Source organism: Echeneis naucrates, chromosome 21, assembly GCF_900963305.1.
Source record: "Echeneis naucrates chromosome 21, fEcheNa1.1, whole genome shotgun sequence".
Lineage (NCBI taxonomy): Eukaryota > Metazoa > Chordata > Actinopteri > Carangiformes > Echeneidae > Echeneis > Echeneis naucrates.
Genome location: NC_042531.1, coordinates 6471218 through 6487752, shown reverse-complemented (window position 1 = coordinate 6487752; position 16535 = coordinate 6471218). Strand labels below are relative to the sequence as shown.

General features: G+C 38.8%; 2 protein-coding genes across 3 annotated transcripts; both read left to right on the top strand.

Moving 5' to 3' along the window:
* Positions 1-4728: 4728 nt before the first annotated feature.
* On the top strand, positions 4729-8307 carry gpr183a (G protein-coupled receptor 183a). Its single transcript, XM_029530339.1, has 2 exons — positions 4729-4870; positions 6430-8307. The coding sequence occupies exon 2, from the start codon at positions 6453-6455 to the stop codon at positions 7587-7589; it is 1137 nt and encodes a 378-aa protein (XP_029386199.1). The 5' UTR covers positions 4729-4870; positions 6430-6452; the 3' UTR covers positions 7590-8307.
* A 3037-nt stretch (positions 8308-11344) lies between these two features.
* Positions 11345-16287, top strand: gpr18 (G protein-coupled receptor 18). Of its 2 annotated transcripts, XM_029530402.1 has the most exons (3): positions 11346-11457; positions 12219-12270; positions 12660-16287. In XM_029530402.1, the coding sequence occupies exon 3, from the start codon at positions 12667-12669 to the stop codon at positions 13684-13686; it is 1020 nt and encodes a 339-aa protein (XP_029386262.1). In that variant the 5' UTR covers positions 11346-11457; positions 12219-12270; positions 12660-12666; the 3' UTR covers positions 13687-16287. The 2 variants fall into 2 exon arrangements, with proteins under 2 accessions (XP_029386261.1, XP_029386262.1); XM_029530401.1 differs by lacking the exon at positions 12219-12270 and having other exon boundaries at positions 11345-11457.
* Positions 16288-16535: the final 248 nt, after the last annotated feature.

The window sequence follows — 16535 nt, the reverse complement described above, 5'->3', positions numbered from 1 at the left end:
AGGTAAGCAATTTGTTTGAGAGAGATATGAGGATGACTTCTCCAGAGAACAAGAATGTAGCCAGAGGAGACTGACATGAGGCATAAAAGGAGTCAAAAAAAAAATCCTGCAGATTGAAATTGCAATTTCTAGGTATAGAGGACAAACATGATGATTTTGGACACTTGAATACAAAACAGAAAGCTTTAAAAATTTGGCTGTGAAGGCTCAGCTCTGTTCTCTATCTAAGTATAGCATTCATTTAGTATATTAACGATGTGTAAATGCCACATTGCGGAGGTAGCTTCTGTGATGCTGCCTCCAGGTTTACATAAAAGGGAGCCAAGGTTGCAAGTAAATCTGATATCAAGTAGTATCAATCAAATCAATCTTCAATCACCAGGCACCCATGAAGGATTAATGTTTTCTGTACATAGACCAAGAATTCATGCAACACGTTTGTTCATGCCAATAACACTGAAACAAAGAAGCTTCACGGTCTGTACAGCCAGTGCCCTTTTGGCAAGCAGTCCACTATGTTGTTTATTCACAACTTGTTGTGGGACTGCACCATCCCTACTTCCTCATTATAGAGTCTGTACGTTATCATTCTGAATACCATTGAAAAAACCTCTTCTGCCTTACCGTGTTACCTGTCATTACCCCTAAAGAGGGCCCTCCCACCATTTAAATGAGGAGAGTTGTCACATTTGGACATTTGGAGTTGCTGGCGGTGACTCAGGGCTGCATCCTCTGAGAACTATTTACTTTGAAATCCTCTGATGATGAGTTGAAAATTTGTCAAATGAAAAAAAAAAAAAAAAGATAGAAAGCAAACTTGTCAGATGAAGATAAAGTGATACCAACTCCTCAATCATGACATCAAACTCGATTTCTGTCTTCAGGAAAGGGTTAGAGTTGTAAATGTCAGATACAAAGTGTGTCCTGTGAGAGGGAATGTGGGGTGACTGTGACATTTGTCGTCCTGCATCAGCTGTCACAGCTGCATATTATATTTATTCAACAGACTTTTGGCGCAATGAGTCATGTCAATGCCAAAACTTTTAATGCCTCGGCGCCAACAATCTTTTCTTCAGCTATTTCTTCAACAGCTGCGCAAGATGTACAGAAGCATGATAGCATGATAATATTTCTCAGATTGTTGCTTGTCATTTACTTTCCAACAGTAAACACTTAAAAATCGTTCATTTGAAACCACAATTATATTTTGTGATAGTGTAGTGTAGTGGTGTTTTTCTGCCTGGCTGTTTCAATTCTGTTATCCATTGCAACAGACAATTTCTAAAATAAGCTGTTATCAGATCCTAGCTTAAAAATGTACAATGAAGCAATTGGTTTTTTTAGGACGTTTCTCAAGTTCAGACTTCTGGAAAGACCCAATGACACCTGCAGGTCAAGGGGAGAGGAAACTAAACTACAGCATCGCAAAAAAAAAAAAAAAGGTTTACTCATTTCTACTTTGTACGGATAAACCAATAGCTTCCTGCTGCAGGACTAGACAAATGAGGCATGAGGAAAAGTATGAGATAAGGTTATTAGCCACAATAAACCTGCAGTTAGCACTGTCTATCCATTATGAGTGTTGTGATATGGTAGAGACAATATTGTTGTTCAAATTAATGTTGTGTTTTATCTTAGTTGTATTGGAGAGTAGTTAATAAAGAACAGTAGGTAGACAAACTTGTATTAATAACTAACCAAACTAACCAAACTGAAACACTCAGGCGTTTCAGTTTGGGTTTTCTGTGTGGCCCTGCTGCTTTGTATAAACCATGGTAAGCAATATGCATTACAAGGTAAACATCTCAGTTGTTAAGACAAACTTTAGACACCGGCAATGTCAGGAAGTTTCATATACACCCATATGCAACAAACTGTTGCTTTATTATTATTTTAAAGTTATCTGGATTTCTTTTTTTTTTTTTTTTTAACATGAAGTTGGCCAGAGCTATGGTTGTGTAACAATGACAACGTTTTACTGTCTTCTGCTGCAATGTTTAGGATGTCTTTGCAAGACAGTTTGATTCCAACAGAGCATTCAAGACATTGCTGCCATCCTGTGACGTTTTGAAGTTACAACACAGATTTTTTCTGGACAGTAAATGGCTGTCAAATTCAAACCTTTAACCTCTTTACTCTTCCTTTATCTATATGAAAGATACAAGCCTAAACAGCTGTCGTACTCTTCTCTAACAAGAAGGGAGAACTGTTCATCTCAGAAGAGGTTTTAGATGATAATGAGGTTTCGACAACCTAATCGATTTTGAAAGAAGTTCTTATGGCACGTCACAGCAACAGTAAGTGTTACAGTGGCAACAGCATAGTCCTTACAATACATCCTCTCCTGTAAGTGGAACCCGTTTGCACTGAACAACAGCAAAAACGGTCAGTGCAGTATCATGTCAGAGCAGGTTCAAAGTTGTATGACAGTGAGATGTTAGTAAGTGTTAAAGGTTTGCATGACATCTGATCACAGTTCAAATGATACGGTCACAGTGAGGTTAAAGTGCTGAAGCCATTTAACAGTATTCATCTTTTTTGACACCCTGTCTGTGCAGAATTCACACCTCTGTGTTAAAGGGTACAATCTCTGCACAGCCCATCACATGCAGGTGTTGACAGTATAATTTCACTTCTATATTAATAAAAAATGAAAGTAAAAATAATAATTCTTAGGCTGTAAACATCTAGAGGAATTCAAGGAAACGTCTTCAAGACATGTTAACTGGCTGACGCTCAAAAAAAAAAAAAAAGTGATTTGACGCAGAAAAAACAGTTGATTCTTCTTTTACCCAATCTTACTTAGATATCCAATTAATAAAACCAAATGGTGTCCAATTCCACCAGATTCAACAGGTTTGTAGTCTTGTGAATTTTGTTACCCAACCAATGTTTTTTTTTTTTCCACTGAGAACAAACTGCCACAGAAGTTTCCTGTAAGGCTGTTGTAATCTTATCAGGGCATGTTAAATGTGCTGAGAGTTTGCAGATAACGCTAGTGATGTTCATCGCCATACATTCAGCATGTACAATTCTGTCGCACATTTGGTATCAGCAGTGGGGGGTACAGGTACTAAATCATTACCAAATCTGAGAACGAGCTAAAGAAGCACTCAAGCCACACACGTCCTGTAACAACTCACATAAATGAGAGCATCAGTTGAAGGCTACAACAGCACTGTAATGTACACAGTTCAAGAGGATTTCCTCTTGAAGTTTCTCACTCACGACGTCCTGATGCACAGGATGCCTACTGCGGGATATCAAGAGCTTTGCAGCAACGCCAGAATCACACTGCTCAGCCCACACCTTTTAATTTGTACAATTAATATAATCATTATTTCTGTTTGATAACATGTCTAAAGGAGCAGAGGGTTCAGACAGGAATGTCTTTTCTTTGGCATTCAGCTCCATTCTCTTCTATGAATAGCCATGGCAGAATACCATGCCTGTCAGTGATGGGTGTGATCGGTCTGTCTGAAACCCAATGACTCAGACCCACAAGGCCAGAACATGAGGAAGTTACGCTGCTTCCTCTGCTTGTTTTGAACAAAGGAAGGTTTGTGGTCATTATAGAACTTGTAAGTATATTTTATTTGATATTTCTTCAATTTTAACTATGAGCACAACATTTCATATTCCTCACGCAGTAAGAATTCTGATGCATGGGCTTGATTTCTGATCTGAGCAATACAGAGCATGTTCATTCATTTCGATGAAGGCACAGGTATGTGCTCATATACACTATGATTATTTGTTCTTTCCAAGAGGTGTGAAACCACAAGAAAACTGCCTGTGTGTGTAAACCACTTCATACAAACAAACACTAATAATCTGCTGCTTCTTGGGTACAATACACAGTAGTTTTTTTTTTTTTTTCCCCAAAAGAAAGTGTATTTAGTCATTTTTGTAGTCACATTATTTTGTGTTCCTCTTCCATTCATTTAATTTAAGTGTTTCTATGGCCTCAGACATATTTCTGTTGCAATGTGCTCCTGCTCTTACATCTGAAACTAGTCTACATTTGTTTATGGGGGCTTTTGAGAAACCATCACCTCAAAAACTAACTGGTTGGGTAAAAAAATTACAATAGGTTTGATCACTGCTGATCGATCACTGGCACACATTACGTGCAGTTCAAAGTAAAAGAAAGTAATTCTGAGCTCCCATTCAGCAAAACAAAGGTGTTTGTGGAGTAAAGGGGGAGTTCCTGATTTTACTCTCAATCATTTGCCTGGTTGGAGGGGGAATTTCAGAGACTAAAGTCATCTGAGAGTAATGTGATGTTATTACATTATGAAAAAACAGCAACAGTGGCATTAACAAAAGTAGTCCCTCTGAAGACAGCATGTTAGAGGCAGCTGAAGCCACATCCTCCCCAGAGTATACACACATGGCACAGCAAACTGTATGAAACCTAAAGTTTTTGGTCTCGAAACATCTCAACACAGATTTATTAATGACAAAGGTCAAATTAAACAATTAAGCGTGATTGGCATCAATTATGGTGGCTTTTTATTTTTTACTTTTTTTAGTGTGTAGTCATTAAGTGTTTGCTGTAAGAGATGGAGGGTTTCAGAGGTTTTAGCAAAAAAAGGTGAGAAAGGTAGAGAGACATATAATAGAAGGAAGAGAGAGAGAGAAAGAGAGAGAGAGGGAGAGGGAGAGCTACAACAGGATATTTTGTCACCATGGTTACTGCTAGCAGATAGGATCTTGATTTCTGTATGTCATGCTGTTCATACTCAGTGAAGTTGTAGTGCCGTCCAAACAGCTCCTGTAGTTGAGATAGACTCACACCAGAAGTTTGATGTTTTTTGGATCAATGCAGCTTCTGTAAATCGGAGGATAAACATATTTTATCTGTGAGGTAAGATTTTAAAATATTTGGTAAATATATGTTGACGTGTAAAAAGAGCAGCTCAATTTTGCAGTTTTTCTTCTAATATGATGCAGTGAAAAATATTCTGTTTTTTTTTTTTTGTAATGAGCGACAAACTGGCACATAAGCATCACGCCTTTGACGTAGATTCAAAGTGATGAACACTGGATTAATGAGCCAAATGTCAGTGCTAAAAAAAGAGTGACAGCAATCAAACGCAGTTTTGACACTCAAAGTTTCAAGCAGAGCACCCTGAAAAACTGTTCGAGTCTCATCGGAAAATGTATGCTATTAATTAGAAAAACATTTTGAAAACGTGGTTACATGTTTGACCCAAATACCCCTTCACTTGCACCACTGGGCCAGGAAATGTGTTTCTCTGCTGCACGAGGAGATGGACACAGCCAGCGCGGGTCATAATTTCTGCTCAAACAATATGACTTTCCAACTGCCATTCACTCTGAAGCAGGGCACCCTGGGGAAGCAGACTTCCTCATTTACAAGGCCACCTCTCAACACCATGTTGTTTTGCAGTATAAGTGTGAGGTTCTTGCAGCTGCATTCAGAATCACAGTGAAGCTGTATTGTTTCCACACTTCCTTCATGTCACTTTAAGGTATCAACATTATTAAAAAAATAATAATAATAACAATAAAAAAACATCCTGAGTATGAACAGCGGTTGAAGATGATAATTGTAGGTGGACTTTTTGAAAAATTGTCCTTTTCTTACTCCTAAGAATCCAGCTCTCACTTTTCTGTCTGACTTTTCATGTCCACTTTCATGTCCGTGCCGATCTTTAGAATAAAATGCACTAAATACACAATAATTATGTGTGAAACAGTTTAGATGCTTAACAGCTTTATAGTCAGACACCTGAGCATGTAAGATCCTTTATTTTTAATTTATTATCAACCTTTCTTTTACTTGTCTTGCTTAACTCTGCCTTGTTTTTTAAACTAAGGTAAAAATTTATCTGGTCTCTGCTTAGAAATTTCCTCAAGGTGGCAGCAGACACCACAAAAACAATTTTTTTAAAAGTTGTGACAAATAACCTGACTGTGGGTTTGTAATGGGGTGGCCTGCATTTAACACAACTTTGTGGCTAAATGTGGGCCAAACGTGTAAAATTGCAGTAACTGTATCGTTCACCAGAGGTTATTTTTTTAGACAATTTTATTCATTTCAGAGATGCATAGTTTGTTATTACAGGTAAAGTTAAGATTGACAGTCACGCCTTCAGTCATATTGGCCATGAACAGATAGTAAAAGAGAGAAGGAATGGTCTAGTCAGCAGCTCCTATAGTCTGGGAAAGGAATAATGAGGACCAATGCAACTTCTATACTTCCTGTTTGAAGTCAAGGTCTCCAGCCAATATGCTCTTGCATCATAGTTGAACTACACAAGTTTCATTTCAACATCGACATTATAGTTATAATTTTTTGTTCCCCTACACATGGTGCCCACAGAACACAAAAGCAAAACAAAATTAGGTGAAATTTCCAAAGTTTAACCAAAACATTGGTTTTCCTTTCCTTTTCTACAGTTACTGGTTCCTTAAAAATCAAGATGGGTTCTACCACTATGCCTGTGGCCTCTAACATCTCAAACTACACCACCTGTAAGACCCTGTACGACCACCGGAACTATGCCAGGGTCCTCATGCCTATTTTCTACTGCACTGTGTTCATCGTGGGGCTTCTCGGTAACTGCCTCGCCCTGCACGTCATCCGTCCCAATCTAAAGAAGATGAACTCCACCACCCTTTACTCTCTCAACCTGGTGATTTCCGATATCCTTTTCACACTGTCCCTGCCAGTAAGGATTGTCTACTATGCTTTGGGCTTCCACTGGCCCCTGAACGAGACGTTGTGTAAGATCTCAGGCATCATCTTCTACATCAACACCTACGCGGGGGTCAATTTCATGACTTGTCTCAGCATAGACCGTTTCATCGCCGTGGTCTTGCCTCTACGCTTTGCCCGTTTCAGGAAGGTCAGCAACGTGCGCTACATTTGTATTGGTGTCTGGATAGTGGTCCTCGCACAGACCCTCCCTCTCGTGGGTATGCCTATGACCCACAGTGAGGGTGATGGCTTCATTACCTGTATGGAATACCCCAACTTTGAGAATGTCGACCATATTGCAGTTATATTGATTGGCGCAGTTGTTGTGGGTTATATTATCCCTGTGGTCACCATCCTGGTGTCCTACTCTGTCTTATGCTCCAAACTCCTCCTCACAGCCAAGAGTAACCATTTGATGGAAAAGAGTGGTCGCAGCCGCAAGGCCATCGGTGTGATCTGCTGTGTGTCCCTGGTGTTTGTCGTCTGTTACAGCCCCTATCACATTGACCTCCTGCAGTACATGATCCGCAAGCTGGTGTCGAGCCCTGACTGTGCTGAGCTCACAGCCTTTCAAGTGTCGCTGCACTTCACAGTGTGCCTGATGAACCTAAACTCTTGCCTGGATCCATTTATCTACTTCTTTGCCTGTAAGGGCTACAAGAGGAAACTAAGGAGGCTGCTGCGGCTGCAAGTCAGCATGTCCTTCTCCAGCGCTGTGAGGACGTCACCTGAAGGCTCCTCCAAGGATATTATTGACGGCAACAAGATCCATCTCAACAGCACGACTATAGGTACAACCAGTGAGAGACTCACAGAAAGGAGATTTAACAGGAATGAGCAAAGTGAAGAGTCGCATTAGACGCAAGGCTCGTTTCTGTCTCAATGGGCCAACTTCAATCTGGACAGTGTTTTAGATAAGCTGATCTGAATGTTCAAACGGACAATGGCCTCACAACCCATCCCACCGCCACTGTTGCTTAAAGGAAGTTTTATGATAATGTGGAAGTAGAGACTCACAATCAGACATATCATGTTTCAGTTCTGCACAAAGTTGTTAAACTTTGGGGGAGGGAATGTCATGTGAAATATAGTTTACAGACAGACATTCCTTTCTTCCCCATAATTGTTCACCTTTGATAATTTAAAGATCTTAAAAGCAGTAGACACTATGGCATTACTGGTTTTGTCTACATCCATATTTTCTGTATTTGTTCAAAGTTTTGAAGATATTTGATTAAAGAAGAATTGTGAAGTGTGTCAGAGTAATTGTCAGCTTCTTGTTGAGAGCTGAATTGATACACTGTGTGTATGTTATAGGGGTTATATACATTTCATGTTTTACTTAACAGGCTCCATCTTCTTATTTTTAATTATTTATGAGTTAAAGCTGAGTTTAAACTAAATGTGAAGCATTGGGAAGCCTTTGTGAATGAACTCACATACTTAAACATTTGATTGCATAGGTTAATTTAATTTGTTGGCAAAACGCATTTTTAAACTATTGAAAAGTTAAGTTTCTAGGGTATTGCAACCTGTAATTGTTTCCTTTACCAAAGAATAAAACTTTTTTTACTTTATCATTACTTATTTTTTTACAGTGCACCTTGGCGCCTCATGTGCACACTGGCAGATGGGAATTCCTCATTATTACTGTAGGAGCTTATGCTATAGGAAATCTAAATTCATCTTCTTCTTGAGGTGACTCATTCATCTGAATTATTTCTACACTTCCCAGCATTCAATTTTAAAGTGCTGTAAAGCAGCCTGGATTATTGTTGTGTCTCAAGCATTTATTCTACGTTTGGTGTCATTCATCACTTCAAGTCAGTTTTACAGAGATCGATGTGGGCAATGTGGGAATTGTGTACAAATTCATTCTTGCAACTTTAATAAAAACAAAATGTTAAAGTACAGCATGTACCATTTAGGCTTAGTCTTTGATGACCTATGGATCAACTTACTGCCCCTCCCTCATTTCTGCCCCAATTCTAAAAGCAAAAAAGTACTCCTTGGAAAAAAAAGGAACTTAAAAATAACTTACAAATTTATATTTATTACTGCATAACTACTTTAGATACAGCGAAGATGAAAAACTACATTACTCTGGAGAATAAAGAGTGTAAACATGATACACTCTGTTGAGCCTCTTTAAGTAAATTTAAAAGAGTTTGGTCGAGACCTGCTCTATTTGTAAAGTGCCATTATGTAACTTTGTTATCTGGTGCTATACAGATAAATTTGATTTGATAGTCTAGAAAACATTTAGTTTGGAAGTAGCGGATGTATGTGGTTATGGTTTGAAGAAGACAGGTATTTTGGTCTCTTGCAGAGTATGAACTGTAACCTCGAACACCCATCCGTTCCCCACACTCACATCTTAAATCAGCCACTAACAATATAATTGCCTGTGAAGCGTAACTACCTGTAAAAATTATCTTTTAACTTTATTTTTACAGCTGTCTTTAAATTAAAAAGATCCCAAAAGCATATGTTGCTTCCGTGTGAATGTCAAATATGATTTGTGCAGATGACACAGTTTAAATTGTGCTCAAAATAATATTTCATTTTATAATTGAGATACAAAGCTGTAAATTACACAAATATTGGATAGCATTAATATAGGCTGTTATTGAAAAACAGATGGAATATATTTGGCTGTATAAGAAATGTATATCTAACCGTTACAGCTGCTTGGCCTTTGTGAGCTGCCAGAGAAAACTGAAACTGGTTTGATATGTAGTTTGACAAAGTGACAGAAGTGAAAGACAAGCAAATAAATAAATAAATAAATAAATCAAAAGCAATATTTATCTCAACCTGTCCTTGTTTATCTGTTACATCCATTCATACATCCTGCAGGCAGAAAGGTTCAGCAGCTTTCTTTTCATTGCAACAGCAGTGTCTAATACACAACAGTTTGAACTTCACAAGGTTTTTATAATTCTTTTTTGTTGCATTATGATCTTATGGGAATGCTGATTTGATGAGTATGATTGTAAAACCACAGTGCAAATGGTGTCAACAGCTGGGGGAAAAAAGTGTCTATCAATGTAAAATGAATCTTCATCTTTCTGATCATCAAGTTTGCTATTATTCACTCACCAATTCTCATAATTGCCTGAGATTTTATGGAAAAAAATACAAAAAACCAATACTGAAGTCATGATTACTGATGTAAGTGGAATATGGTTATTGAGCAGAGACTGAGATTTGTAGTATTTGTGTTCAGCCTCTAGAGGACAGTGTAAAACAGGTTAAAGAGCTAATGGTAGCTTGTTTAGTAAAAGAAAATAAGTAAAATTGTCTTTTCATAGGCGTCAACACATCATCTAAATATTGACAGGTGTGATGGAAGAGAAAATATTTTGCAAAAATTGTTCCGTTGATTGTTTAATATCAATGATAAGTATAAATATTTTAAGTGATGAAACAACAAAAGACAGAACCTAATGTGTAGATTTCTGTAGGTAAAACTTCACTCCATGCTGTTTAAAGGATATTCTTTATTAAGGATTTATTATGGAGTGGGGAACTTACTAAGGCAACCACATGACAATTTTCAAGGAGAGGAAAACATCACACAGACTGTTGTCATAACAACATATTGCAATGAGCACAAAGTACCATCTGGTATGAGATTTTTAAGACACATCAATAGGACAAGCCAATAAATAATTATTTCCCAGGAATAATTTGACTGAGTTAGTAGCTGAAAATGCAGGGGTAAAAATAATGTCGCTACCATAACAAAGGGTTCAACATCAGAGCTGACCAAATGGAAAATCTGCATCATAAAAGAAATCTGTGACAAATAGTAGTAACCTTTTTGGAGGTTGACAAAAAGTCAGATGTCAGATGACAAAAAGAAGAAATGTAAGTCATGGTAAAGAACTATTTTCTTCCTCTTTAACAAGATCTATGACAGGAAAGGGATCTACCAGATAGGTGACTGGAAAGAAATTAAGTTTTGACTGCCCAACATTCCTTGAGCCAAAAGTCCTAATTCATAGTTGTTACCCACTCTCTCATGCATGCACACACACACACACACACACACACACACACACAAACATACATTAATCACACACATTCATCTGTATTCAATTCAGGTCCAGACTGACCTTGAGCGTTTCACCTGAGGTATGCGGTTTGCATCCATTAAGTCGACGTGGTGTAAAACTATCTCACAGCATCAGCGTGAAGTGTCTATTACCACCATCTTATTTCCTGTTTATATGGCAACTGCCTCAACATCCTGTTTTTAATTACTTCTCTCCAGCAGCAGATGCTTCTCACAGCAACCTGCTGTGGATTACTCCCCTGAGAACTAATGTGCTGTGACAGACCCCACTTTTCCAATCAATAACTCGCCCTAAATCTGCCATCTCTCTGCCTGCCAAACACACTCCCACTTCTAATGGCACATCATTTTCTTTAAGGGGGTGTAATTGCAGACAGTGGAAAGCTGTAGTCCTTTGTGTTTCCAACTACGTTGATACTGTAAAGGAATCTAAAGAAAGAGAAACTACAGCCCACGGTCGCAACAGGAAGTGATGGGGGCTTTACACACTGCTTCATCTCACCACCATTTCAATCAAATTTGCCCTTTGAGAGAAACTATTCACTTCCCTGTTTTGGCTGTTGGAGAAAAGTTCTCAGATTAATCGCTGTGCTGCCTCATAAACCTGTTGGTGTAAGCTTGACAAGATGTTTGTTTGATTTCTGTGGTAAGTGCAGTGTTTTATTGTCCAGGCTAGGCTAACCCGATCAGTTTGACCTTTAAGTTGAAGAGGAAAATGTAATGTTGACTATCGTGTTTTATAGCTACCTGCTCTACTTGTGTATTAGTGCTGTGTGTTTGGATAAGCTGATTTATAACCGTACTGATTGATGTATTCCTCAGTAATAGTTTTTTTTTTCTTAATGATAACAATAGACAGCTGAGGCAGTACAGTACAGGGGTAAAGAATGAATTCTGAATTGTGAAAACAGAAGTCACATGATTTCTTATCAAAACATAGTATCAGTCTCTGACATAACAATTCCACATCTATATTTTTGCCCTCATTTCAGATACCACTGCTCCATTCTGTTCTTTCTTTATTGTAAAATCTAAAATTTTTTGATGACACAATCTAAGATTTCGGTAATATTTAAAAATGAAACTCACTCACCCTGGACATGCCTATTTGTCTTGCTCTGTACTTCACTGTGCAGCTGCACAGTGTTTAAAAATAAGTATTCAAATTATCAAGCAGCAGGTTCTGCAAACTGTAAAGTACAGACATGTCCATATTTAGAAACTGCCTCTGGCTACTTAAACCCCTGTCTTCCTTCTGGAAACCTAATTGTTTCACACACATCTTTCTCTCAAACGCACAGCTTTGCTTTATTTCCACTTTGGCTAAAATGAAAATCCAAGTTTTATGGATTTTTTCAAATGTTTTTTTTTTTGTTGTTGTTTGTTTGTCTGTTTTTCTTTTCAAAGATTTCAAACTCAGGTGGAGCAATGAGAGATTATCTCCACACAATGGTTAAAAGTGAGCGGCATTGCCATGTCATATTATCAAAACTTGAAATAATTCAAACTGTTCCAGCCAAATGTTTAATTAAAGTAGACATCTTTAACTTTTCTGTACTATTTTTGCAGCTGACATTAAGTTACAGAGATACTCAGCTTTGATTAATTATCTTCTGAAGAGACACCATAGATCAAACAGTGTCTTTATTCCTCACTATGACCTTCATAGAAGCACATGACATTTCAAAATAAAGGACTTGAACTTCATCAAAGTAAATGGTCAGTGAATTTAGAAAAAAAACAAAAAACAACAAACTGAAAAAATGTTTATTGGAAACCAAAAGAAATATCTTGTAGTATAATAGTTCACTAAACAATGCTTTGTTTTTTTCTGCTGAATTCTTTAAGTTTTGCGATGAACCTGGATCAGAATATCTCCAACATGTCAGAAGAATTTGTCCCTGAAAGGCCAGAACAGGGGCCAGTGGAGTACCGCATAGCAGGACTCATCTTCTACTGCTTCGTCTTCATCATAGGAGTTATAGTCAATCTCTCTGCTCTGTGGGTGTTTTCCCTCACCACCAAGAAGAGGAACTCAGTCACTGTCTACATGATAAATGTAGCGGTGGTAGACCTCATCTTCATCCTTCTACTTCCCTTCAGGATGGTCTACCACCATCAGGACTACTGGCCCTTTGGGGACCTGTTCTGTCGGATCACTGCCGCTCTCACTATTTTCTACCCCTGCATGGCTCTGTGGCTGTTTGCTCTGATCAGTGCTGATCGCTACATGGCCATCGTCCAGCCAAAGCATGCCAAGGAGCTGAGGAATGTTCCCAAGGCCATGGTGGCAAGTTGTGGGGTGTGGTTAATGACTTTGGGCTGCACCGTACCTCTGCTCTTCCCTGAGTCTGACCCCGATCGCATCTCCAACTTCACCACCTGCATCAAGATGCAAGACATCATCCATTTGCGCCACAACAACCTTGTCAACTTCACACGGCTAATTTTCTTCTTCCTAGTCCCCATATGTGTAATGATTGGCTGCTATATTGTCATAGTGGATAACCTCATCCACGGCCGCACCTCTAAACTCAAACCAAAAGTGAAGCAGAAATCTATCCGGATTATTGTGACACTCATAATCCAGGTGTTAGCGTGTTTTATTCCTTTTCATTTGTGTTTAGTGCTCCGATTGCTGGGGGACACCAAAGACGGGGGATTTAACACATGGGCGGTCTTCACCACATTTCTGATGAACATGAGCACTGTGTTAGACATTATTCTTTACTATATTGTCTCAAAACAGTTCCAAGACCGGGTGATCAGTGTGATACTGTACAGGAACTATCTGCGGAGTGTAAGGCGCAAGAGCAGGCACACACACACGGGCAGCATCCGATCACTCAGCAACATGACCAGTGCCATGATATGAAACAGCCACCAAACTTTCATACCAAAATGCCACACCTATATATTCTGTGTACACAGTAACACTAGATGCATCACTGTGTGCATGGTTCATTATCAAATGGATCAAAACTTGCAATTAATTTCCAAGGTGTTAATTTACACTCACAGTATGGGAGTGCTGCTTTTATAGCAAAAACATCTGTGTTCAGAGCTGATTGACTCACCCATGAGACTCGAGATATTTTCTATGCATCTTTGCTCTGTCAGACAGCACAGGTTTCTGCGGCTCAGGTGTACTGCATGTGTGCGAAAATAGAGCAGGTAATCATTTCAAAACATTTCCCACAGTATCTCAGTGTTTACTACGTGTAACTTTTGGAACTCTCCACTCAACCCTCTCATGACATCTTCCGAGAACCATAAAGCATATGACAGCTTGGAGGTGGGTTTTGGTGGGAGGGGGTGGGGGGCAGGAAACGATGGTGGGTTCTCTGTTTCTGTTTAGTCGCACCACCAAACTTCCCCTGGGTAGCACACCAGTGTTGCACCAAGATCAGGTAAATATGACATATAAAACATATAATTGCACACATTTCACAAACATCTTCTAAGTTGTTGAATATTTGTTGACCAGGTGATGGCAGCATGGCACAGCTAGATCATATCTACCTGGCAGAGCAAGATAAAGCAGGGCTCCCTTCCTTTTACTATTCATGCACACAAGACTTCTACTGCACACTTGTGCGTATGTATGTACATGTATACATACCTAAATAATATATACATACATACATACATACATACATATACACACAGAGCTGGCCTTATGAAAGCCAAATATTTCAGTTATTATTCTGACTATTATAGGTTCCAACCCCTCACAGAGAAGTTGTTAACTGCTGTCGTAACAGCTTCCTCAACCAGAAATCAGACTGAAGTGTGTTTATGGTGCAGTGCGAATCATATTGATTAGATGTTAAATGATTCAGTCACTTGAAGTGCATTTACAGTAACATCCTCGAGAGATGTCAGGGAAGCTATTTACTAGATTTAAAGCAACCTTAACCTTAAAAGAGAGAACCTTTTGTGCTCAGGGATACTTAAATTTCAAGTCTCTACTACAGGGATAACCCCCACATTACAAGATCCTTCAATTTATTCCTCAAACGACAGACAAGTGATGAGTTAGAGGATACTACATGTGTGACAGTTTTATCTGTGTGGAGAAGACAATTAATTTAAACGAAGGACCAAAAAAAAAAAAAAAAGACAACAAAAACAGAAAAAAGAATGATGGGTATGGTATAGGGTGTCCTGCACAAACATTGCCCGCCCTAAGAAACTGATTTAGTGTTACAAATTGCAAAAATAATTAAGTTAGTTTATCTGCCACACCAACACAGTCTTAACTGGATTAGACAGTGAGTCAGTATTGTGACGCAACTATGCAGTGCCTCACACAATTACACAGGCAATGCACCCTGCGGTGAGCCCACATTTAGCATAGCATATTCTCTGAACGGTTATCATATGGTAGATCAATTGCAGACACAACTAAATAAACGGCGTCAAACTGTGCTATGAGAAGGTTTTATTCGTGTTTCCCCACTTTTTCACAAGCACATCCATTTAAGTTCCCACTGAGATGAGTTATTGAACCACAGTGGTTAAAGGATAAACTACACCGTGAGTCCAGATGGTTCTTTGTTAGTTCGTGTAGTGCACATGCTCAAGAAATGGCCAGACTAACACACAGAAGAGTCAGATTTACATTGTGTTTAATACGAGGAGGCGGACTACACAATTTTCATCTCCCACTGAATTCTGGGAACTGCAGTTCATCACACGACGATAGCTTTATTGGTTGGTGCACTACAAGTAGATTTATAACCGAGAGGTCAAAGGTCAAATGAAACATCAGAGGGTCATCTATCTGTCCCACCTGTTAGACATCAAAGAAAAACCAGCCACGCTGCTCACAGCAACTGGCATTTAAAACAATTAAGTTTCCTGTCAAGTCCCTGTGATGAATTATCCGGAAGCTTTACCGGCTGTAATTCTAAATCTTCCCAACAAGTGCCTTTGTTGTAGAGAAATTAATGAAAACAAGATTGTCTTTCATAGGAGCTGATCTAACAGCGCGACAGCCAGCTGCTCTTCTTTGGGAATAAAAACAGTCAGCATTAAACACAGCTCAGACAAAATACTTTTTTTTTTTTTTTCCTACCACTCGTGTGGAAAACAAATCAGGCGTTGAGCGCAGTGGCCATCTGTTTTGTTATTTGATATGTGTGAATACATGTTGTAATGACTTTGTTTGTGAATCACTCTGCACGGCAGAACACACGAGAGCTCTCGAAGTGCTGGAGTGTTCAAAGCTAATCATATAATTGGACACAATAGTCGATGACAAATGGAGACGCTTGGAGCCAGCCAGCTGGGGAAGTGAATATGTAATCATTGTAAAATCATATCATTTTTGCATATTTGAAGACAGCTTAATAGAGTTTGCATGTCAGCACAGTATCAAATGATGATCAGAGACAGCGTTGCTGTATTTGTTTTTCTAAATTGTGTTCTGCCGACTATTTATCTTTATCGTGATTAAAAGTTTGTCTCAAGAGTTTGTTTCTTATATGTTCATTTATGTTTCAAGCTATCATCAATGTCAAAACAGATTTGGGACGAATGACCCTTTCCGATATGAAAAAAGAAGGAATATGGTGCAGCAGTAAACAGCCTTTAGCAGTGATTGCCAATTGGTACCCCAGGGGTATTTCTGCAGTTGCCAGTAGGTATGTGAGGACTGCTACATGTTGTGGTGACTGCTGAAAGAGAGAGTGAGAAAGAGAATTAGACACAAGACTAAAT

Excerpts from the sequence above, each read along its gene's own strand:
- gpr183a (XM_029530339.1), top strand. The coding sequence starts at position 6,453 with ATGGGTTCTACCACTATGCCTGTGGCCTCTAACATCTCAAACTACACC.
- gpr18 (XM_029530401.1), top strand. The coding sequence starts at position 12,667 with ATGAACCTGGATCAGAATATCTCCAACATGTCAGAAGAATTTGTCCCT.